Source organism: Caenorhabditis briggsae (assembly GCF_000004555.2).
Source record: "Caenorhabditis briggsae complete genome, chrI, whole genome shotgun sequence".
NCBI classification, from domain to species: Eukaryota; Metazoa; Nematoda; class Chromadorea; order Rhabditida; family Rhabditidae; genus Caenorhabditis; species Caenorhabditis briggsae.
The window spans coordinates 7,441,341-7,464,066 of NC_013489.2; the positions used below are offsets into that span (position 1 = coordinate 7,441,341).

A 22,726-nucleotide genomic window follows, 5' to 3' on the forward strand; every position below is an offset into this window, starting at 1 on the left:
ATGGGCAAAAAAAGTCTGAAACGGGCCATCGAACTTGATGTCGTGGATTTCGCTGAGCACACAAGTGCTCATGGAATCCCAAGAGCGTATGTGTCAACTGGATGGAGGAGATATATGTGGTTACTTTGTTTTTTATTCTGTCTTTCTTGTTTTGGACACCAAGCTTATTTGATTGTTGAGAGATTTAACAGGTATATTCTTTATGCTGAACATTCAATTCAAACTAAAATTCAGAAATGATATCATTGTTGGTGTTGAGATCAAATTCGAAGAGATCAAATTTCCAGCAGTAACTATTTGCAATATGAACCCATACAAGAACTCAGCAGCTCGAGAACTCGGAGCAATCAGAAATGCAGTGAGTCGAAAAAAGAACGAGATTTGAAATAAAATATGGCACGTCATCCATTTTTCAGTTAGAAGCATTCGAATCGGCAATTGATAAAAGTGATGGAAACGTTCATACAATCCGGAAAAGAAGATCTTCGGGTTCCAAAATGATTGCAGTTGATTTAATGTGTAGAGAAGATCATGGAATGCTGATGGCTCATGAGTTTGGGCATTTGGAATGTGTATGTTGATTGTCTTAAAACATAGATCATACGACCAATTATCTTGTCACTATTTTAGACATGTGTCACCTTTGATGACTCGGAAGCATATGAAGATAATGATGAAATCTTTTGGAACTGTCATCCCAGAAAGAAATGGACCCATAGAATATGCCACGTGACAGAAGACCATAACCAGATGAAAACTTGCAAATGTTTCGAAGAGAACTGCATTGAGGACGAAGCCACAGTAAATACCCTAAAACATCCAAAATTTTCGGAGTCCTTCATGCTTTCAGAAACAGATGGCGTGGCCACTTGTGATGAGAGGAAACGGAACGAAACTTTGTATTTCTATTGAATCAGGTGGTCCCAGTTATTGTGCTTCTGCTCAGAAATTTAAAGTTTCTTCGTGTCAAAAATGCGATTGGAATGGAAAATGTGAAGAAAACAAAGAACAAGAAGAGGGATTAGGAATAGAAGAAGAACGGAAGAAGTGCATTTGCCATCATGGGAATTGTTTTCAGATCAAAAATGATGGAAAGGTAGAATATCTCGAGTTGGAGTTTCATTATAAAATAACTTCATCAGAAAAGAAAAAGAAGAACACCAGAAAGAAAAGTTCATGAGCGTCTTTTGAGCAGATATGAAGGACTTTTGGCGGTTTACTCTCACTGTAATTGTACAAAACAGCACGGATGCGTGTCTACTTTGGTTTGTCTTTAGAACTCTGATATCATTTTATTTTCAGTCGATTCTAGGTACCAGATGTAGATCTTCAAAACTCAAATGATACATGTCTTTGTTTTTATAATCAGAAGAATGAGCAAGTTTGGCCGTGTTACAGAGAGCCAGAATGGGAGGAGAGAAAGTGCAGCAGGTGGGAGATTGAGCATTTCTTTCGAATTTCTTTCAATTCTATCTTCAGATGCAACACGCTCGGGGATTGTGTATACACAGATAAACCAAAGAAGCAAAATATATCATGTCTATGTGCAACACCCATCAAAATGTGTGTTCGGATTGATCCTCCACAGAAAAATGATACAAGTTTAGGTATTAGGAATTGATAATTATTTTAATTCATTCAGAAATTCCAGATGAACGTGTTGTCAAGTTTTGGGATATACAGCCTTCAACCACAATATCTCCAATCGTAAAGAAAAAAGAAGAACGGGATAAAGCATACGGTTATACAGTGAGTTTCCTCTTTTCATTTGTTTTTTCTAGATATTTATTTTACAGGGAGTGAAAGATAGAATTGCTTTGAGAGCAAAAGCGATGGAGAACATTATTTTTGCTGTGGATGCATTGACGGAATCTCAAAAATGGCAAATCTCGTATAACAAATCCGATTTCATAATGAAGTGTTCGTTCAACGGAAAAGAGTGCAATGTGAAACAGTAAGTTTTTATTATGAGTGGAAAATGATGAAGTTTGATTTTAGTGATTTCGTTGAGTACCTGGATCCCACCTATGGAGCATGTTTCACTTATGGTCAAAAGTTGGGAAACATTACAAACGAACGGTCAGGTCCTGCTTATGGTGAGTTCTGGGATCAATAATAATGAGGAACCAGCAAAATAGGGGAGCGGAAAAAACGTATCAATGTTTTTAGTCATTTTGTTTTTCTGGTGGTCCTTGACTTGCCTTAATGCAAAGTTAAAACAAACAAAATGACTCATGAAATCTAATTTCAAAACTCGGATTTAGGATTACGACTGGAAGTGTTCGTGAATGTGACGGAATATCTACCAACAACGGAAGCGGCAGGCGTCAGATTAACGGTACATGCTACAGACGAACAACCGTTTCCGGATACACTCGGGTTCTCTGCACCAACTGGTTTTGTGAGCAGTTTCGGAATCAAATTGGTACTTTTTCTATTGCAATTCATATAGATCCATGTTTCATTTCAGAAATCAATGGTGAGGCTCCCAGCTCCATATGGTGATTGTGTTAAAGAAGGAAAAACAGAAGACTTTATATATACCCAAAAGGCATATAACACAGAAGGATGTCAAAGAAGTTGTATCCAAAAGCATCTATCTCAAACATGCGGCTGCGGAGATCCCAGATTTCCTCCTTATCGAGAGTCAAAAAACTGTCCAGTCGATGATCCTTACAAAAGTTTAAATTGAGAGAAGTTATCTGAAAATTTTGAAACTTTTTTAGGAGAATGTATCAAAAAAGAAATGCATGTGGCAACGAGAGATTCAAAGAAGTTAGGATGCTCTTGCAAGCAGCCATGCAAGTATGTTTATCAACTACTTAATCTATAGATAACTCTGCCTTTTTCAGCCAAGACGTCTATTCAGTGTCATATTCTGCATCCAGATGGCCAGCGATTGCTGGTGATTTGTCCGGATGTCCGCATGGAATGGCTGCTCATCACTGTTTGAATTACAAAAGAGAGCAAGGATCGATGATTGAAGTTTATTTCGAACAACTCAACTATGAGTCCCTATTGGAATCCGAAGCATATGGATGGTCAAATCTTTTATCAGATTTTGGTGGTCAACTTGGATTGTGGATGGGAGTCAGCGTTATAACTATTGGAGAAGTGAGCTTTTGAAATACTAATAGACTTGAAAAATACGGTTTCTTCAGGTGGCATGTTTCTTCTTTGAAGTTTTCATTTCAATAATAAGTTCAAATCGAACGAAACGACGTCCGGCAAGGAAGTCATTCAGTTCTTCACTCCGATGTTCCACTGATTATAATTTGAACAAAGACGGGTTCAATCTTGACAACTAGACAAGTTATATTGTCACTGTTAATACACTTTCTTCTTATGAAAATAACTTTTATTAAGAAATTCTTAATAAGAACAGAACAACACATTCAAGACGACTTTGGTGGAGTGGTTGTGACGGGGGAAATCTTGAATCCAAAGACTCCGCCCATGATGATCTGAATATTTTTAAATTATTTGAATAAAAAAACACAGTACAGTACTTTTGATGAAGCCATAACAAACATCATGAAAAGAACGAGTAGAAATACAACTAGGCGATTCATGTCAAAACACTGAAACGGTAAAAAACATAGCGCAAGAGATTTATATATCATTTCGATTCACTTTTATGAGTTTTATTATTTGTGTAGGTGTTGCATATGAGTTATTAACATACAGTAAGAACTGTAATATAAATCTATGGCGTTATTTTTTGGAGAGGTTTTTTTTGGGTGATGCAAGGTAACAAAAATTGTTTTGTTGCCGGATCATTAGGGTAGCATCATAAGAAAATGGTGTGGATTTTTCAGATTTCTCCGCTACCCAAATCAGGAAAACACTTTATTCTTATTTTTTTTCGAAAAATCGAAAAAAGGCCAGAAAATATTCACGAAAATACATGCTCCTTCAAATGCGCCTGTAAGGATTTCACCACCGGACTTAAGCTCCGCACATCGTCGTATTTTCGGCCACAACGCGCATCGAAATTAGACCAGAGTAATACCTGTATAAGGATGGCGTTGTGTTAGAGGGGGCATCTTACTACATACAGGTGGCGTTTTATTACAGTTTTACAGTATGTGACTGTAGATTCTTCCAATGTTTTGAAGAAAATTGATACTGTAGATACACTGAAAACAAAGAATAATGAAGGCCAATTTAGAAAATTGAAGGAAATTGAGGTAGGAGGATGACACTTCTTCCAGTTTGTACAATTTCTTCAACACAACAAAATGGGAAGAAACTTTGGTCTAGAGTTTCTGGAAGAAGTTTCCAAGTTTGGAAGTAAAACTGCATTGGTAAGTGATTTTTAATATAACTCCATGGCGTTGAATGATTTTTTGTATGTAATATTTTTTATAGATTTGGCGAGACAATGAAATTCCATTTGATGATTTACGGAAGCTTGTGGAAAAATGGAAAAATATATTGGAAAGGCAGAAGAAAAGGTTTGTGATCACATTATGAGAACAATCAAAATGGCTCAACTTTCAGATCCACAAACCTTTTTCGTGTTTCCATCTTTTGCCAGAACTCGCCTGACATATTAGCCATAATAATTGCATCACAACTAGTGGGAATTACAGTAATCCCACTCAATCCATCATATAAGAAATGTAAGCCAAAGGTTTTATTAAAACTTGATTCATATTTTCAGATGAAATCGAAAAGTACCTTCGAGAAAGTAGCTCAAACTTTGTTATAGTCGGCGATGACGTGGAATTGGAGAAGTTTGAGGATTTTGAGATTCATACGATTTCTGAGTTGTTATTTGAAAACTTTGCTGAAGAAATTGATGAATCAAATTCTGCTGGAGTCATTGTATTTTTTAGTTCTGGAACCACAGGACCTCCAAAGCTTTTTGAATATTGTCAAAGAATTATGTGTTCTCAAATAGATCAAATCAAAGCAATTCAAGCAAGTCCCAAGTTCTTCTCCCCTGTGGAATCGGATATCTGCTATGGAGTTCTTCCATTTTTTCATGCTGGAGGTCTTATTACAATCCTCTCAATGTTATATACTGGATGCACTGTTGTCATAAATGAGAGATGGAGTGACAATGAGTTTCTTTCAAACTGCCAGGAGTTTAAGGTTACTGTACTTTTCCTTGTTCCACCCGTTCTCAATTTTTTCGCTAATCATCCATTAGTTTCTTCATTTGATTTGTCATCTCTGAAGACTATTTTTGTGGGAGCTGCTGCCAGTCCACCGGAACACTTTTTAAAAATTGCTGAGCGATTTCCACATTTAGAAAACCTGATTCAATGTGAGTCTACTTTTTATCAAACCAATCGTAATCTGAATATTCAGTATACGGATCCACTGAATGTGGTGTACTCATTTGCAGTACTGGAAAAGGAATCACAAATGGCAAGAGTGTTGGACTACCGTATCCTTCTGTAGAACTGAAATTGAGAGTGGAAACAGGGGAAATACTAGTGAAATCCAAAACTGCAGTGGAGGAAGGATTCATGGAAACTGGTTAGATTTCTTGTTTTTCTTTGAATCACAAAAATTTTCTTCAGGAGATATTGGATGTTTCAGCTACAGACTCAACGAATTGATGATAATCGGAAGACTGAAAGAAATGATGAAAGTACGTGGCTGGCAAGTTAATCCGATTGAAATTGAAGAAGTGGTTATGAAAGTGGATGGTGTTGTGGATTGTGCTGTGTATCAGGTAGGTGAATAATTCAGAATCATGCCTTGAAACTGAACATCTGCGCGACGAAATATCAGTAAGTAAAAAATCACATAAGGGTTCCCTTGTGTAGTTTTCGTGATTATGTAATCTCTTATTTAATTTTTTGTAGTTTTTATGAAAATTTTCTAGTTTTTAAAAAATATCAAATCGTATAAGGGTGGACCCTTCGCTCCCAAAAAGTTTTCCATTATCTATCTAGGTACCTTAAAATAGGGCTTTGCTGCTCGTTTTAAGGCCTGGAATCCCTCCTTAAAACAAATTTCCGAGAGAATGAAAATTGGGTTCATCTTCGGTTTTTGCAAAATTTTTAGATTTTTTTAAAGGTTTTTCAGCTATTTTTGATAATTCTGAAATTTAACAGGATGGTGTTCGCGAAGATTAATATAGATTACTGTAGAACACCTTCTATGTTGTATTTTTTTGCAAACAAAATCACTTTTTTTTTCTCCTTTTTTGTGTTTGCAAAATACAAAAGGAAGAGTCTACAGTAATCTGAAGTAATCATCACGAATACCGTTCCAAAAAATTTCAGACAAAAAAACCGTTAAAATCGAGAAAGAATCTTTGAAAATAGTTAGAAAACCTAAAAAGGTTTAAAAATTTTGTCAATTTTTTCTTTGTTTCTATATTTAACAGTAGGTCTTTACCGTTGGTTGCAGGGAACTAAATGGAAATGCAGATGCAAACTAAACAAGTATTTTAAGTTCATTTAGTAAATACATAACTTTTCGAACATATTTATGCAAGAAAAAATTTCGGTCGAAGTTCCCCTTGAATCCTTTTTAAGGAAGAGTTTTTAACTTTCAGAGTGCTATTCCTGACAAGTTAATAGCAAAAGTCATTGGTAATCCTGACTTGAAACAAGAGATTATGAAGATTGTCAAAGGTGAACTTTCCTTTTAATCCGGATTATATATCATCCGTTTTCAGAACACTTGGCTTCTTATAAACAACTCAGTGACGTCGTTTTTGTATCAGAACTTCCGCGAAATTCGTCTGGAAAGTTGATGCGACATCATCTACTCCAATAATAATTAAATACTCGATAACTTTATTTGAAACTTTTCAATGAATTAACCCTTTGCTTTGTTCTTGGCTGCTGGCCCCTTGATTGGATTTTTGATAGCCATTCCAATCTTTCCGCCCATCAGCCCATGTCCTGAGTCGCGTCTCTGGAAAATTGTTTTATTTTTCTTTGATAATGCAATAAATAGTGATACCGGAAATGTTCTACGTTGAGCTTCAGCGATGGACACAGATAATACAGCAAGAAGGAAATAGAGGAGCTTCATCTCAGAAGAATGAAATGATAAGAAACCAAAAGAATGAATAAGAAGAGGAATCAATGGTTCTCAGAAAGAAGCCATGGGAAGCAAGACGATTCTTGGGAAACAGTTCAGCACAAAGAGAAGATCTAACATAAATCGAAATTTGATAGAAAAATTGATTCATTAGAAATTCCAAATAATCAGTACATTTAGAAAATTTTCGAAACTGTACAATTTACAACAAATTATCCTCGTTTTGTCTGTCGAAATCGTCGATCAACGACTGCCAATTCTGAAAAAAGAAATAGAAAAAGGTGTCGTTTTGCTGTCAACAAACCAAAGCTGACGAAGAATCTGCCGTTTTGGATGTCTTAATTCCATCGAAAAGAGATAAAATGTCATCTGATGCTTGTTTGATTGAAGGTCCCGGAGGAGGAAGAATTGGGGGAACAAATGAAGATGAATCGAAAAGTGCAGCGAGTGGACCAACTGGAAATGCAATGGAAGCAGCTGATTCAAAATCCAGAAGATCTCCATTTCGAGAATCTTTTTGTTCTCTGTCCATCTCATCTTCAATAAGAGGACTATCACATTGTGACCTCGATTCTTCTTGTTCATCCATTCCAAAGATTGGACTATCTCTTCCGAAAAACAAATTTTTCAGCTCTTCCTCGTTGTTTTTTGTCGGTTGAGTCGATTTAGTTGTTTCCTGTCTCTCTTTTTCTGCTCTTCTTTCTTTTTCAGGTTTTGTTCCGGTTGCAAGATGCTGGAAATTTAAAAAAAAAAACGCAAATAGGTGCCTTTGAGGACAAGAACTTACGCTCAAAACCTCAAAGTCGTAGTTATTATAACAATTGATGTTTTCAGCCAATGTTTCGAAAGCTCTTGACGTCTTCGAGTAGTATTCAAACAGCTCGTTCTGGTAGTGGGTCAGCACATAAGACAGCAGATTCGAGCGAGAGGCAGAGAGGAGATCAACCTAAAACTAGACATCACACGAACGATTAAACCCTCTTGTAAAGTAAAACCTGGAAAGGGACATTTTTATGTACCGCGAAACCTGTAATACAAGGGTTTCCATACTGTCAAGTTTGAGCTCATATATCTAGGTTCCTGTTACAGATATCAAAAAGTGGCAAACTAATAAAATGTTTTTGATATTATGATAAACAATTTATCAATTGACGACGTTTTATATCTTTGACAAGAATCGAGAAAAATTGGCTCAAAGTTAAAAGTTAGAGGGGCCTTCTATCACTTGTTTCGCGATAATTTGAAATTAGATGAAGTATAAAAACCATTATTTTCAAACCTAGATTTGTCATAGAAATTCAGTGGAACCAAAGATTTTATGAAAACCAAAAAAACTGATGTTAACTAACATCTATTTTTGGAATGGTTCAAGCCTTCTAGAATTGAGTTGAAATGACATGTGTACAATTTTCCAAACCCCTCCATTATCTAGTAATTCCCTACCTTTTGTAAAGTATCCGTCTTCAACCTATCCAATCTTTCTTTATTCGTTTTGACAGTTGCCTGGGCTTCTCTGAATTTTTCCATTGATCCATCAACTTCAGGATCCAACTCTTCACTCGTTTTCTTCATCCATAAAAGACTTCCTCGGTACTCGGTTCGGCACATTTGTACTGCTTCTATTGTTTGGGAGCAATCGCCAATTGCTCTTTCAACAAACACACTCAGCTTATTGTAAAATCTGAAAACAACCGAGTATTTAAAAACAACAAAAAATGTTGGATCGTACGTTGAAACTCCAATTCTGGCAGCATTCAATCGATGACTAGAGAACAACAATGATCTTCCAACAGCTATCAGAATTCGACCGACTGCTTCGGTTTTGTCTATCTTTCCTTTTTCTTTCAGATACTTTCCAAGCACATTTTGAACAAGAGTTTCGTCTGAAATTACAGTAGTCGACTTCAGAGTAAAATGATTGATTCGAGAACTAACCAAGAAGAAAGTTGGCGTAGTTATCCACATTGTTCAGAAGTTGGAAGGAAGTTCCATGAACAGATCTGTACAGATTCAAACAGGTGTCTAATTCAATGTCACTGGCTTCTAGATGCTCATCCTCCTGAATGCAAGACACAAATCAATCAATTGGTCCAAAAAAGGAACTACCTTTTTCCCCAATTTCGTCCTAATAAATTGGCGAGCTGTCCAATAATGTCTTTGCATTGTATTAACTGTAGATTCATCGGTCAAACGAGCCATGAATCTATCAGCGTTCATCCCGCTGAAAACTCATTTCAATGGATACTGTATCCACACTATATCAACCACAACAACCTTGTTTTTTTTTCAACTAGAACATTAATTTCTATTGATGTGTTATTATAGCAGATGAAATACAATCGAAAACACTTAGGGAGATAAATTTCAACAGCTAAAATTGTATTATAAGCTACATTCTTTATTTGTTCATGTCCAAAAGTTTTTGATTTAAATCACAAAGCAACACTTCAAAAATGACTTACCTGGTGTTTCTTTCATAAAATTGTGCAGCCATGTTAAAAGTGAAAAACTCTTCTTGCGAAAGAGCGTAAATTCGGGAATGGCGCAGACGACGTTGTATCCGAAGGAGCACGCCACACTCTTCTTATCGACTGCTTCTCATGACTCTCTGCGTCTCCAAAGTGTGATGAGACCTCTTCCTGCTCTCTGCCTCTTCCGTGGTATTTCTTCTGGTAGCGAGCCGCGAAAGGAAGAATAATTGGGGGTGCAGCGACAACTACTCCAGCTCAAAAATAATTTCCGAGAAGCCGTTCTTTTTTCTACTCAACGCTGTTTTCCATTAAGTGACTATTTATCCTTTTGTTGTGTAAATAAGTGGGTGGGAGCATCTCATGGTTTACTGTAGAACACTTTTAATGGGCTGTAGTTTTTGAACCACCGCGCAAAAGAAGGGTGTAAATTTACGCTAAACATCGCGCGCTAGCGTTATGTCGGAGTGTCGTTTCAATAGTTTTTCGAAAGTTTTGAATTCCAACTTTCGAATTCTATCTTATTTTTTATCAGGTAACGATGGGAAGACACAGTCCACGAGATAGAAAGCAACGAGATAGGTCTCCAGGTTAATATTGTCCTTTGAAGATTTTTTAAGTCGAAAATTCGTTTCCAGAAAGAAGAAGACGTTCCCGTTCTCGCTCCAATGACCGTTTATGGAGACGAGATAGAAAGAGAGATGAAAGTCCACGGGACGGGAAAGAAATAAAGGAAGAAGTATTCAGTGATAGGTGAGATAATCCAAAAGTTATTATCCAGCTCAACATATAACTGATGATAAAGCTCCCTAAATAAAGGAACAACTTATAAAATCAGTTCCGAGGTTTCATTATTGATGAGGAAAACAAACTTTTTTATTGAAAGAATCTCTTGAAAATTGAAATAATTTCGTTGTTTTCAGCGAGTCTTCGAGACACCGTCAAGATAATTGGAGAGAGAGAAAAAATCAAGACCGTAGAAATGACAGAAGAGATGATCGAAGAGATTTCGATAGCCACCGCGATCATAGAACCCGAAATGATCGCGAAGAACGTAACCGAGATGATCGTCGTAATCAGCGGGAGGATTTTAGAAAACCAGACCAGGTTCGAAACGACGGAAAACGATACGGTCTGGAGCAAAAGGAGATAAAGCGGGAAGAACCTTGGGGAAAAAGTGATGAAGCTGTTGATCCTTTTAAAGAAAAGGAAAAAGTGAACATGGGAACATCTGGAGCATTGACAGAAGATACCAACACCTTCCGTGGAGTTGTCATCAAATATAATGAACCACCAGAGGCTAAAAAACCGAATGCTCGCTGGCGGTTATACCCATTCAAAGGGGACGAGGCGCTTCAAGTGCTGTATGTACATCGTCAATCGGCGTATCTCATTGGAAGAGATCACAAAATCGCAGATATTCCTGTCGACCATCCAAGCTGTAGTAAGCAACACGCTGTTTTACAATTCAGGTAATTTTCAAAATATTGTAATCAAATAAACTTCAAACTTTTTTTTTCAGATCTATGCCATTCACCCGAGACGACGGAACTAAAGCTCGAAGAATCATGCCGTACATCATTGATTTGGGTAGTGGGAACGGGACATTCTTGAACGAACAAAAGATTGAACCACAAAGATACATTGAGCTGAAAGAGAAGGACATGCTAAAGTTCGGATTTTCCACTAGAGAATACGTTGTGATGAAGGAAAGAGAGATCACCGAAGAGGAACTGGCTGGAGGAGTGGAAACGAAACATGAGGACTCTGATTAATTCTATATTAATTCTATGTTTTTAATTCGTTAATAAATCTTCCCATCCTTGAACTCAGATTTCAACACCAGCAAAGTCATTCTCTTCCAAGTGAAGAAAAAAAAACAAATCGATTTTCATCCGTTGTCCGGCAATTTTCTTTTAGTTGTCGAAATTTAATAGACAACAGGACCGGAAATTTTAGGTAATGGTGGTATTCGTTACGGGAATCTTTGGCCATGCCCACGAGCTTCCCTCTTCCACAGCTCCGATTTACTTGTACCATAGTAAATAGCACTTTCTCATTTTGAGTTTGATCATTTTCATTTGCAAAAGCATGTTCAACACCTTCAAAACTTGAGCCCTCTACCGTAATCTTTATTTAAAGACGCAAACATGCGGCATCGGCAGGCAAAAAATTTAGATTTTTTTTTTACAATGCAAAGACATGTTTAGTTTTTGAATAATTCGTTCCGTTCCTGTTGCTCGTTTTCTCGTCTTGTATTTTTCTTATCAAAGTTCACATGTTGACAAACATGTCACAAAACGCCTGTATTAAAAAAAATAATTTTGTTGCCTGGGCGAATATTTTGCAAGTGTTTTACTTCATCTGGAAAAAGGTTTCCAAAACTATAATATTTCCCTCTTTATTCTCGTTTAGGCATTCGGAGTTCAGTAAAAACGCTAGTTGTATACATCTATAGTACAAATCTTTTATTCTCCCCTCAAGCACACAATGAAGATATCAAGTTTCGAGTTGACTGCTGCTTCTTCCTTTTTCGCGAGAAAGAAGAAGAAGAAGACGTCGAAAATAGGGAGGGTGTCAATTATGGATAGAGATCGTGGAGACGTAGACGAGTTGGTCGCACTCTAATTCACTTCTTTTTCTCTCTCCTGCTTCGTAACCCAGTAGTCGTTGTTTTTGTGGCGAATAGGAAGAGACCCTATCCCCATATTTTTCCTTCCTGTCACCTCTGTCGGTTATTTTATTTTCAAATTTGAACCGATGTTTGTTGTCTTGTTTTACTATCCTCCTCCTGCGCACTCTTCGACACATGCACACATTCTTCAGAGAAGAGTGGTAGGGGAGCGAGAGGAAAAACGCGCCTCTTTTGAGATTTGAATTTTCTCTTCCCATCTTGGTGTTACATGTTTCTACTCATGACTGGGTGTATCATAAACCCATTTTCCAAAATAACGTATTCCTTCTTTTTCAATAATTTAATGTTCAATCAGCTTACTTCGATACGATGTCACCACACCAAATTCACAGAATTTTAGAAGTTCCGCAAAAACTAATGTAGAAAAGCATGGATTGTTCTATTCCCGACGACAATGCATTCAGCCTTTTCTTCTCCGTTTTCTAATCTAACTCGTATCACCCGAAACAAAAGGATTTCCCGAATCGTATAATTTGAAAATAATTGCCTAATTTAGCGCTTGTAAAATTAGATCCGCACCTTGTCCGTCTTCAGGTGAACCTTTGTTCCAACAACTTTACACTTGGTAGCCTTCAGACTCTAATACTCATTCGTTTTTTTATTAATAAAATCTCCGAAACGCCCATAACGAATTCATGAATCCTCGCTGTACCACTCCATTTCGCAATTGATGGAAGTCTTCCAATTTGGTGTTTCGCAATATGTATTCCCCTTTGCACTACTTTTTTGTATTTAAACTCAGAGAGCATGCCCACCACTGATGATTTATCAGTGGGAGAGAACGAGAGATGGACACCGAAATTGAAGAAAGAAAGCAACGAAAGCCGTAAAGAAGTTTTTCCTCATTCATTGAACGCATTTGCCCTATCTCTCGACTTTCAAAATCTTTCCTGATTCTCTCTTCGTTCCACTCATCACCGTCCAAGTCGTTGGGCTCGTTACGCTTCTCGGGCGGCGCAATTAGGGAACAAGGCTACTGGCTGCGCGAAGAATGAATAGATAATAATCTTGGCTTTTCCTCCATTGTGCCTTCACTCCACTCTCAACTTTTGGTCCATTTTTTCCGACACATATTGAGCTCACCCATTTCCAATTCAAATCTGACCAACCTCATTTCCTTCTAAACAAAAAAGCATTCTCAGCAATAATCCTCATGAGATTGATCACGAGGACTCAATGCGCACCGCCTATTTCTGATTTTTGCTCGTCTCTTATTCTACTCTCACTCTTTCTTTGAATATTTTCATGTTTCCATGGTTTCCATCCGGTCCTATTCTTTTTCCGCTCGTTATTCTCCTTTTTCTAAATACCCACACCTTTTTCTTTTTCTAGAAAGCAATGGCTGCTAACGCTGAGTTCAACTGGGATAATGTTGATGTGAAGAAGAAGTGAGAAAACTACCGTTTCTGTGTATAATGTAATTGTTGTAGATGGGATGCCTTCACCAAGTTTGGAGCTGCCACTGCTACCGAAATGACTGGAAAGAACTTCGATAAGTGGCTAAAAGATGCAGGTGTTCTTGACAACAAGACCATCACCGGAACCATGACTGGAATTGCTTTCAGTAAAGTCACTGGGTAAATAAGTTCTCAACAATCCAAACACCGATTTTAGACAAAGGTTATGAAATACTTTCAGACCGAAGAAGAAGGCGACATTCGATGAAACCAAGAAAGTTCTGGCCTTTGTTGCCGAGGATCGCGCAAAAAAGAGCCAGAAATCTATCCAAGACGAATTAGATGCTATCACCGAGAAGCTTGCGAAATTAGAGGCTCCGAGTGTTGGAGGAGCAGCGAAGACAAACGCAGGAGGTGTTTACAGTCGTCTTACAGACCATACGAAATATACTGGAGCCCACAAAGAGCGATTCGACGCTGAAGGAAAAGGTAGTAGCAAAATAAAAATCTCTAGAAATTGGGTTTATTGCAGGAAAGGGCAAATCTGGCCGTGACGACACCGCCGAAAACACTGGATATGTCGGAGCATACAAAAACAAGGACACCTATGATAAAGCCCACGGAAAGTGAATTCTTGATCTCTCAGACCAAATGAACAACTCATTACAAATCTATAGTCTATGTTGTCTGATTTTTAAAAATTATATTCTTAAATCTCAATCTGTAAACTTGAAAATGTGTAATAAACTGTATCTATGTTTACAGGTTCATTCGATAATTTTTATTCATCGGGAATAATCGACAAACTCAAACAGATTTTCCATGAACTTTGCACAGTAATTAATCCAGAAACGAAAAATACTCAATGAGTAACGATCATCCAAAATTTTATAACTGCATCTTTATTGAGGTTATTCAAAACTCAATATTAAAACTTTTACTGGTTCCGAAAATAGAAAAAAAAATCTACTATGAATATCCCAGACGCTGTTATTCCGAATCTAATGAGGTTAATCACGACATAAAATTGTTTTTTTTTAAACCTATCATGTATGTGAAAAATGAGTTTCATGTGTTTAAAAAAACAAATCATGGATCCCCCAGTACCGACGTAAATCGACACAGAGGTAACAGCCCACGGGTCTCGCCGCGATAAATAGCGCAGCCAAATGCTTGACTGAGTATTCAACGCTGTCAACGCTAGGGAAACGCAGGGGCGCTAAATTTTTCGAGTTTTTCTTCTTTTTTTGATAAAATGCCCATTTTTCTTGCTTTTTGAAATAAAATATGTAAAAATTTGAATATTAACCGAATTTTCGCCTGAAAATGTAACTTTCGGGGGTTATTATGGCGTTACTGAAGCGTTTACTCTCGTTTTTGAAACTGTTCTTGCAAAAAATCTGTCCAGAATTTCTCAATTAATGTTCCTCTGATCTGTTTCCGTTTTTTTTGGTTTCTGAAGTAGCTTACACTTAACTGATTTCAGGGTACAATGGCTCCACGTGGAAACCAAATGTTGGGCAATGCCCATTTCCGCAAGCACTGGCATAAGCGTATTAAGACCTGGTTCAACCAACCAGCCCGCAAGCTTCGCAGAAGACAGAACCGTCAAGCAAAGGCTGTCGAGATCGCTCCACGCCCAGTTGCTGGACTTCTCAGGTTTGTTGCTTCTTGTAATTTAAAAAATAACCTGGCTTTTAAAGATCTGTTGTTCGTTGCCCAAACAAGAGATACAACACCAAGACTCGCCTTGGACGCGGATTCTCCCTCCAAGAGTTGAAGGCTGCCGGTATCTCTCAAGTTGAGGCCCGCACCATCGGAATCGCTGTTGATGTCAGAAGAACCAACAAGACCGCCGAGGGACTTAAGGTTCGATACCAACTACATAGGGAATAAATCAATTTAATTTTTCTAGGCTAATGCTGATCGTCTCAAGGAGTACAAGGCTAAGCTCATCCTCTTCCCGAAGAAGCTCAGCGCGCCAAAGAAGGGAGACAGCTCCGTAAGGCACAAAATTTTGACATTTTTTTCATCTTCTATAATTCAGGCTGAAGAACTCAAGGTCGCCGCTCAACTCCGCGGAGATATCCTTCCACTCTCCCACACCATCACCTTCGAAGAGCCACGCCAAGTTACTGAAGCCGAACGCAAGGTCGAGATCTTCAGACTTCTCCGCAAGGAGCGAGCTGACAAGAAATACCGTGGAAAGCGTGAGAAGAGAGCCAGAGATGCCGCTGAGGAGAATAAGTAAATTGTTGTTGTTTTCCGCTGTTCATAAATTTGTTATGAAAGTTAGCCGTTGGTTACTCAGGAAAAAAAACGGAATATACAAACTGTTTATTTGGTTACGAAACAGCTAGACCCTGAACACGATTAGAAAAAATGGCGAAGATTGAACTTCGGCTAAAAAGGCAAGACTTGAGAAGGCTGCAGAAGTTCATTCACATATATTCACAAACAGCGTAGGATATTCATAATAACCTACAATACACGTATTAAATAAGTTAGTCATACAAATAATTGACTGCTAGTCTAGATGTTCCGATTTCATCGACGATTTTGACCTGTTATGAACTGTTGGCGAGTCATCTGTGTATTCGAATCTATGAGGAAAGCTAATAGGTGAAGATGCCCTGATAGGTGCAACCGTTTGTAGGTGAAGTGGGCTTGATGTGATTGCAGCAATTTTCATTTGCTGAAAGAAAGTTGACATTAAAACATTTTTGAGAACTGTTGAACCTTTTCAACTTTCTGAGCACTATGATGGTTATGGGGTGAGCTTGGAATGATGCAACAACCACGAACGAAAATTGATAGCAAGACTGGTAGGAAGACTAATCCGTGAAGAAGGCCAAGTGAAATTGATAGGACCACCTGAAAAAAACCAATATGACGGGAGACTTTCAAAAGATAAATTACCGTTTTGAAAAATGTTACAATCATGTATGCGGGAATGTCAGCAAGAACAGAAACTGCAATAATTGTTGACATTGCTCCCTGGAAAAGTGGCCATCCAAGTGCGGATAATGCCTCCTGCACCCTGCCTGTGGCGGTGTCTCTGGTGGAAACTACGTAGCCGTACGCAATATGTGCAGAATAGTCGACCGAGAATCCGATCGACATGATAATTGTAATCATTGAAATCGCATCCAGGTTGACACCCCACAGAGTCATATATCCAATAACTCCGAAGTCAATAGATGCGCATGCTAGTGCAACCCACAGAGAGCACATTGGCTGGGGAATGAAGAGCACAGCGATGACGATCATAACGAGAAGAGCAATGATAATGTTCTGAACAGTGTTAGGGATGATGATAATGTATTGGTCGGTGAACATCCAAATCGGCATGAATGTCGTTACATTGAATTCGGGCCACCGAGCGGCGACATCCCTAAAAGACATTGTAGCGTCCGTCTGATCCATCGTCGTTACTAAATCCTTCATACCAACTATGAATCGGAAGCTCTGCACCATTGTACCATTATCATCGTCTGGCATCGGTCCCCAGTAAATATCTTCTGCCAGTGGATTGTTAGTCTTTGAAGCAAGGAAATGTTGAAGAAGTCCATAAAAGGAAGAGTCGATTATTTGAACTTGCAATTCCTTTTGGTAGTATCGTTCCATTTCGAAAAGCCAAAATTGAACCGATTCCATTCCAATGGCATGTTTGCTAGTGGCAAAATCAAGAACCATCGCATGAACTCGATCCCTTGATGTGTGATTTCTAAGATCTGGAGCGTTATTGATCACGATTTGCACTTGTTGTCCATATTTCCAGAAGTATTTCTCCAAAAGCCGATAATGTGGAATAGCATAAGAGTCTTCGACGAGCAAGTTAACAGGTTCCAACCCTTCTTTGATTCGAGAACATCCGTAACTCGCACCTAGTAGGTAGATCACAAACCACACCATTGCGATTCCACGAACAAATGGATTCATGAGGACAGGAGCGTACCATTCTCCGAAGAATCGCGAGGTTAATGGTTGTTTCACATCGTTGGACGATGAATGATCAGGGACGCTTCCCATGTTGAAAATTCGTTGGAACGTGCTCAGTGATTTTCTCTTCTCGGCCGGAACAGATTCTACAAAGAACATGGAGTTACGTCCAGCTGCTTCATGCTTCATAGCAAGTGCCAAGCAAGCAGCGAAGAAAGTGATCTGATAAAGGAAGGCAAAGAAAATAGCGACTCCGGTGTAGACACAGAAAATTTGAACGGCTGGAATTGTAGTAATTGTACCAACACCAAACGACAAAACATCTGAAATATCAACTTATTCCTAATTGAATTTCTTCTCAACGTTTACCTGTGCTGGAAGTGATCAGAATAGAAACGGCAGCGTCTGCCATACATTCTCCCATCCGCTCATGCACTGTATGGGTTCTTGATGTTCGTCGAACAGCAGCAACCATCAGAAACATGTTGTCCGTTCCTACGGCAACGACGAGGAATGGCATGACTCCGACAATATCGTTGTAGGGCATTCCAATGAGTGAAAGACATCCGATTCCAGTTAGGATAGCAATTCCGGCATTCACAACTCCAAGAATAGATAAAATTGGTTTGGAAAGGACCCAGTCAATCGAAAACGATCCATCGATGAAGCATAACGAACAGAGGGTTGAAAAAACGACAAGCAAAGTGAAAGATATAACGAAACGGGGAACCAAAGTATCAGCGTTTCGTTTCAGCTCATCTGCTAGTGTTTGTGAATGGAAGTAGGTGATGGAAATATACGGATCCTCTGGATAGTCTTTCAGCATTCTTCCCAATTCAAGCTCCCATTCTCCAGATATATAACTCATTTCTTCTGGATGAAATTTCAAATGATAAATCATGAACCACGCTTTAGCAGAGGCAAGAATATCCGTTTCATTCTCTCCTTTCATCACTGTCACTCCTCCTAAACTGCTTCCAATATAGCCGCCCCTGTAAGAATTCAGAACTATATTACAGAAAAATTAATATTGATGCTTACTCGGATCCAAAGCGGAAATACGGGTAAGTGATATTGAATCCATGATTGTACAAATCAGAAAGAATATGGACATGTTTGTTAGAAGGGCATCCGCCATCTGGAAAAAAGGTTTTTTTGGAAATCCAAACTCCAACAAATGCTTACTTTTGTATTGCAAACACAGGTTTTTATAACTATAATAGTGACCATTGTGAAGCACACGAACTCTGGAACTTTTCTTTGAAAACTTTAAAATTTTAAATTGATTCACCTAGTTTGAATGTACTTGTCCAGTTGATAAACCGCATTCGCAAACTTTGTATCCAATATGTTTGAATCGTTTCTCGCAAGAGCTGTCACTTGAATTTCTCGACTCTGTGTTACAGCTCGTCCCGGAATGTAATTGTTATCAGTAAGTGGCCATTTCTCATGAATCGACATTCGCTCCATTTTACTTTGTGCTCCGATAGGTGTGAATAGATAAACCGCATCAGATAATGGATTCAGATGAAGAAGACCGACTCCCATTGCAGTTGTGAACAAAAGAGGAAATACGATAAACGGAAGTGGATGATCACAAACGAAAAATCCGAGCTGTCGGAACAGCGACGCCGCACGCCGCTCCACACAGTCCCATGCCATTCTGAAAAGATAGAGGATGAATAAAAATACAGAGACATTGAAAACGATTCTTGAATACGCAACTGTTGGAAAGATTGAAAATATTCATCGAATAAGAAGAAAAAGTGATCCAAGATTTGGTTTAGCGCAGTGAAAAGAATTTCAAATAACATGATCTACTTTTGATCTATCATCAAAAAAGTTAGTTTGCTAGTCTAGATCAGAATAATCTAGTTAAAAATATTATTAAAATTGGTGAAATCCGGTACACACCAGAATATTCGAAAACTACAGTAGTAGATACCGTGAATACCCTAATAGAAGGATACCTCACACTTGCACGTTGAGTTCAATTATCTCAATTCCTGTGAAAGATGTCAAAAATCGGTCAATTGATAAAATGTTTGACAAAGTATTGTCAACGTTTTATTAGTTGACCCATGTTTAATATCTCTTATAAAAAATGAGATAATAGAGCTCAAAGTGCACTTATACGGTGGCCTTCTATTAGGGTGCTTACTGTAATTTTCCTGAGAAAGTTGAAGAAAAGAGAAAGAAGAAAGAAGAAAATATTCAAAAAAATTGGTTTTATCTTTGAGCACATAGAGTTTCAAACTTCTGGGATATTTTTCTACTATTTGGGAACTTCGAACATCAATTTCAGGAAAAATTTGAAAGAAATTGGCAAAGGTATTTATTTTCATTTATCTCAAACGAAAAAAATGGTTTGAAACAAAAAAATATACATCAAAGAAACAAATTAGAAGCGAATTCGATGGAAACAGATGCTTGGCGGTCTGGCGGCTTGTCCCTATTTAGCATTATCATCAACATCACAAAAAAACCACAGGTAGATCAAATAGACAGATCAAAACAATGTGAAAAAAGAAATCAAAGTCGATTGGTTTCCACAGTGAAAACGGTGTCCGTCGTCCGCGAGAGCGTCATCCGCCGCGTCATCCGCCGCGTCATTCGGAGAAGAAGACCGGTCTTCTTTTCTTAGAATATCCTGCGGTTGTGTCATCAGAAATGAGATGAAAGCAGACAGATGAAGAGGAACAGAAAGAGGGAAAGAAGTGAGGAATTAAAATACTCGCAATGGATTTTTGTACGTTCCATTTCACACATCATTGAAATTCCGGTCCGTTTCAGACGGATGAGATGTCTGGCAACGTCTATTAAAAACTTTTTGAGAAATAAATTTCCAATATTTTAATTGCTTCACTTCTTCAAACAGCATAGAACCTACATCTAAGTTTTTGGTCTGGGTTTGCAGGATTTGGTTTCCAGATTTATAGATTGAGAGTTATCACTAATCATATCTCCATGAATTCGGTTTACGTCCCTTGCCGGGGGCTCAAACTCTTTTTTCCGCCTACTATATCTGAAACTTGAATTTCTAATTTCAGAACTTCCGATTTTCGGGGTCCCCAAAATTTCAATGTATTTTTATTTTCAAATTTTCGAACTTTTTTTAAATGAATATCTGAAATTTTAACTTTCAAGTTGAAGCCATTGAAAATCTTTAACATGAACAGCTACAATCAAACGAAAAATTCCGAACAATAAACAATTAAAAAAAACCAAAAGAAAATTAATAAGAAACAGAAAGGTATGAAAATTCAAATGAAGCTAGAGCATCGTTGGTGAAAGTTTCAGTTCTGTAAAAACGGAAGTCCTGAAAAAATGTTACAATTAACAGAAATATTTGCTGGTTGACTTATTTAAAAAGGAAAGGGAGATTCTCAAGATTTAAAATATTCAGAAGATTCCAGAAGAATTCAGAAGACAAGTTCCAATCTTCAGTACACTATCGAACCAGCTAAACCATCGACTCACTGAGATCCACTTGGGATCTCAGTCAGCCATAGCCGATGGGGTTCGATGAAAGTGTAAGAAAACCAGAAAATGTCAACACTTCTTCAGTGACTTCTTCAGAAATCTTATAAATCTAAAACCTACTTAAAAAAGGAAGGAAGATTCTAGAGATTCTAGAGATTCTGAAGATTCTGAAGGTTCTGAAGATTCTAAATAAGACCTATTTAAAAAGGAGGAGGAATGTTTAAGAAAATCTTTCTAAAATCCTAAAATCTTGAGGATTCATGAATTTCTTATTTCTATTGGTTGTGAGTGTGCGGGGGCAGTTAGTTAAATACCATTTTCTACATGATGCCAGCTTCTCAGGAGCCAATAAGAGTAGAAAAAGTAGCGTACCTGCCAAGTGTTTGGCCTGAATGGGGCCTGGAGCTACACTACAAGCGGTTGTTCGAACGTAGGACTCCTCATCAATCCTCAATCGACTTGGCGAAATCGCGAGACGTGGCACTCGACCTCGACCAAGTAATTAATGAGACGAGAATTAGAGACGCTTAGGTTTACCGGTCGTGATCCAGAAGTAGGAGGAGGCGGGGCAGAAGAAGCTCCATAGAGGGGATCCCTGTGTAGTGACGTCTTCCCAAACTGAATCATGTTTTCAGGATACGTAGATATGGTTCGGATTACCAAGACTGGTCGACGCCGACACATCCTTCGAGATACAGAAGGAAAGGCAAGAGGAGAAGAGAGGAGGAGGTTGTTGTTGTGGATGTTGAAGTTGAGACTGATTGTCTTTGGATCTCTGGATCCACAAGACTTTCGAAATAAGGCGGGGGGGGGGGGAGGTTAGTGGAGCATGTCATGGGATCAAGGTCGTGTTTTTTTGAATTCGTGGGTACTTGAAAACACACGGAATAATTTACAAGGGAGTTACTTGAGGGAGCAGGTTTAACTTTTTTTGAATTTTTGGAAGCAGATAGAAGAGCTTGTGAGGATTCCAAATCTGTTTAAAAAATCAGCGAAATGCTCACGTGAGCTGAGTTATGACCTAGAAAAGTTTCCCTATGATTAAGCAATTTCTCGTGAAATTTTTTTCACGGAATAGTGTATTTCTTTTAAAACAATAGATTTCAATCAACAGTGTGGTAAAGTGGAGGAGTTCAGAGGAGGAAGGTTGTAGGTTCGCTTCTTCCGATCCCAAAAATTTTGCAAAATTTTTTTTGTTTTATTTTAAGCTGCTATAACTGGCTCTGGAATAAAATTTACGCAATCTAAACATGTTTTTCGGGAGTTTCTCGTTATGAATAGGCATTTTCCAGAATAAAAACAGAATATAATTTTTGAAGAAACTCACAAATATGCTCATGGGTTCATCGAAGATTTTTCAAAATTTCTTTTCATTTTTTTTTGTTTTTTTTTAAATTGAAAAAACAGCTGAGGATTCTACACACATCGGTGGCATTCGATGACAAACTGCTGGAAACATATGTTCTTGGGACTACGCGCATTTGACCATTGACAATCTTTTGCACCCAGATAATTGGCACTTTCCATAAACTTTCCGGTCGAAGCAATATTGAATTGGTCTGTCACATTTCGGAGCGCAACTGTCCACATAGCCGCCAGAATACCAGGCATACTGTCTCTATTCTTGGAAGATGGGAGAGCACATCTGCCAATATGCTCAGCATCTACAATCAAAAAATGAGGGACGTTTTCAGAAACTTCAAAAACTTTGGGGGATCCTCTAGAGT

The 22,726-nt window shown here is 38.2% G+C and overlaps 8 protein-coding genes across 8 annotated transcripts; 5 read left to right on the plus strand and 3 right to left on the minus strand.

Moving 5' to 3' along the window:
* On the plus strand, positions 1-3,308 carry Cbr-asic-1 (the record flags this gene model as incomplete). Its single annotated transcript, XM_045237348.1, has 15 exons — positions 1-191; positions 235-358; positions 417-572; positions 631-801; positions 851-1,096; positions 1,143-1,265; positions 1,313-1,607; positions 1,643-1,749; positions 1,797-1,954; positions 1,999-2,096; positions 2,265-2,425; positions 2,471-2,681; positions 2,727-2,805; positions 2,853-3,114; positions 3,162-3,308. The coding sequence occupies 15 exons, from the start codon at positions 1-3 to the stop codon at positions 3,306-3,308; spliced, it is 2,529 nt and encodes an 842-aa protein (XP_045094725.1).
* A 933-nt stretch (positions 3,309-4,241) lies between these two features.
* Positions 4,242-6,744, plus strand: CBG11998 (the record flags this gene model as incomplete). The annotated part of the gene is made up of 8 exons (XM_002646247.1): positions 4,242-4,307; positions 4,372-4,457; positions 4,504-4,625; positions 4,667-5,275; positions 5,320-5,490; positions 5,535-5,689; positions 6,521-6,599; positions 6,644-6,744. The coding sequence occupies 8 exons, from the start codon at positions 4,242-4,244 to the stop codon at positions 6,742-6,744; spliced, it is 1,389 nt and encodes a 462-aa protein (XP_002646293.1).
* Positions 6,745-7,216: 472 nt separating this feature from the next.
* Cbr-ric-19 lies at positions 7,217-9,508 on the minus strand (the record flags this gene model as incomplete). Its single annotated transcript, XM_002646248.1, has 8 exons — positions 7,217-7,273; positions 7,319-7,747; positions 7,802-7,960; positions 8,458-8,695; positions 8,744-8,897; positions 8,950-9,073; positions 9,121-9,235; positions 9,477-9,508. 8 exons carry the CDS (start codon positions 9,506-9,508, stop codon positions 7,217-7,219), a joined length of 1,308 nt encoding a protein of 435 aa, XP_002646294.1.
* A 515-nt stretch (positions 9,509-10,023) lies between these two features.
* On the plus strand, positions 10,024-11,257 carry CBG12001 (the record flags this gene model as incomplete). Its single annotated transcript, XM_045237362.1, has 4 exons — positions 10,024-10,072; positions 10,121-10,235; positions 10,406-10,954; positions 11,005-11,257. The coding sequence occupies 4 exons, from the start codon at positions 10,024-10,026 to the stop codon at positions 11,255-11,257; spliced, it is 966 nt and encodes a 321-aa protein (XP_045094726.1).
* A 2,258-nt stretch (positions 11,258-13,515) lies between these two features.
* CBG12002 lies at positions 13,516-14,204 on the plus strand (the record flags this gene model as incomplete). Its single annotated transcript, XM_002646250.1, has 4 exons — positions 13,516-13,565; positions 13,608-13,754; positions 13,816-14,063; positions 14,107-14,204. 4 exons carry the CDS (start codon positions 13,516-13,518, stop codon positions 14,202-14,204), a joined length of 543 nt encoding a protein of 180 aa, XP_002646296.1.
* Positions 14,205-15,066: 862 nt separating this feature from the next.
* Cbr-rpl-13 lies at positions 15,067-15,825 on the plus strand (the record flags this gene model as incomplete). Its single annotated transcript, XM_002646251.1, has 4 exons — positions 15,067-15,233; positions 15,278-15,443; positions 15,490-15,576; positions 15,622-15,825. 4 exons carry the CDS (start codon positions 15,067-15,069, stop codon positions 15,823-15,825), a joined length of 624 nt encoding a protein of 207 aa, XP_002646297.1.
* Positions 15,826-16,101: 276 nt separating this feature from the next.
* On the minus strand, positions 16,102-19,178 carry Cbr-ptr-2 (the record flags this gene model as incomplete). The annotated part of the gene is made up of 6 exons (XM_045237374.1): positions 16,102-16,269; positions 16,314-17,839; positions 17,886-18,508; positions 18,558-18,654; positions 18,702-18,763; positions 18,808-19,178. The coding sequence occupies 6 exons, from the start codon at positions 19,176-19,178 to the stop codon at positions 16,102-16,104; spliced, it is 2,847 nt and encodes a 948-aa protein (XP_045094727.1).
* Positions 19,179-21,655: 2,477 nt separating this feature from the next.
* Positions 21,656-22,589, minus strand: CBG26582 (the record flags this gene model as incomplete). Its single annotated transcript, XM_045237383.1, has 2 exons — positions 21,656-21,774; positions 22,505-22,589. The coding sequence occupies 2 exons, from the start codon at positions 22,587-22,589 to the stop codon at positions 21,656-21,658; spliced, it is 204 nt and encodes a 67-aa protein (XP_045099233.1).
* Positions 22,590-22,726: the final 137 nt, after the last annotated feature.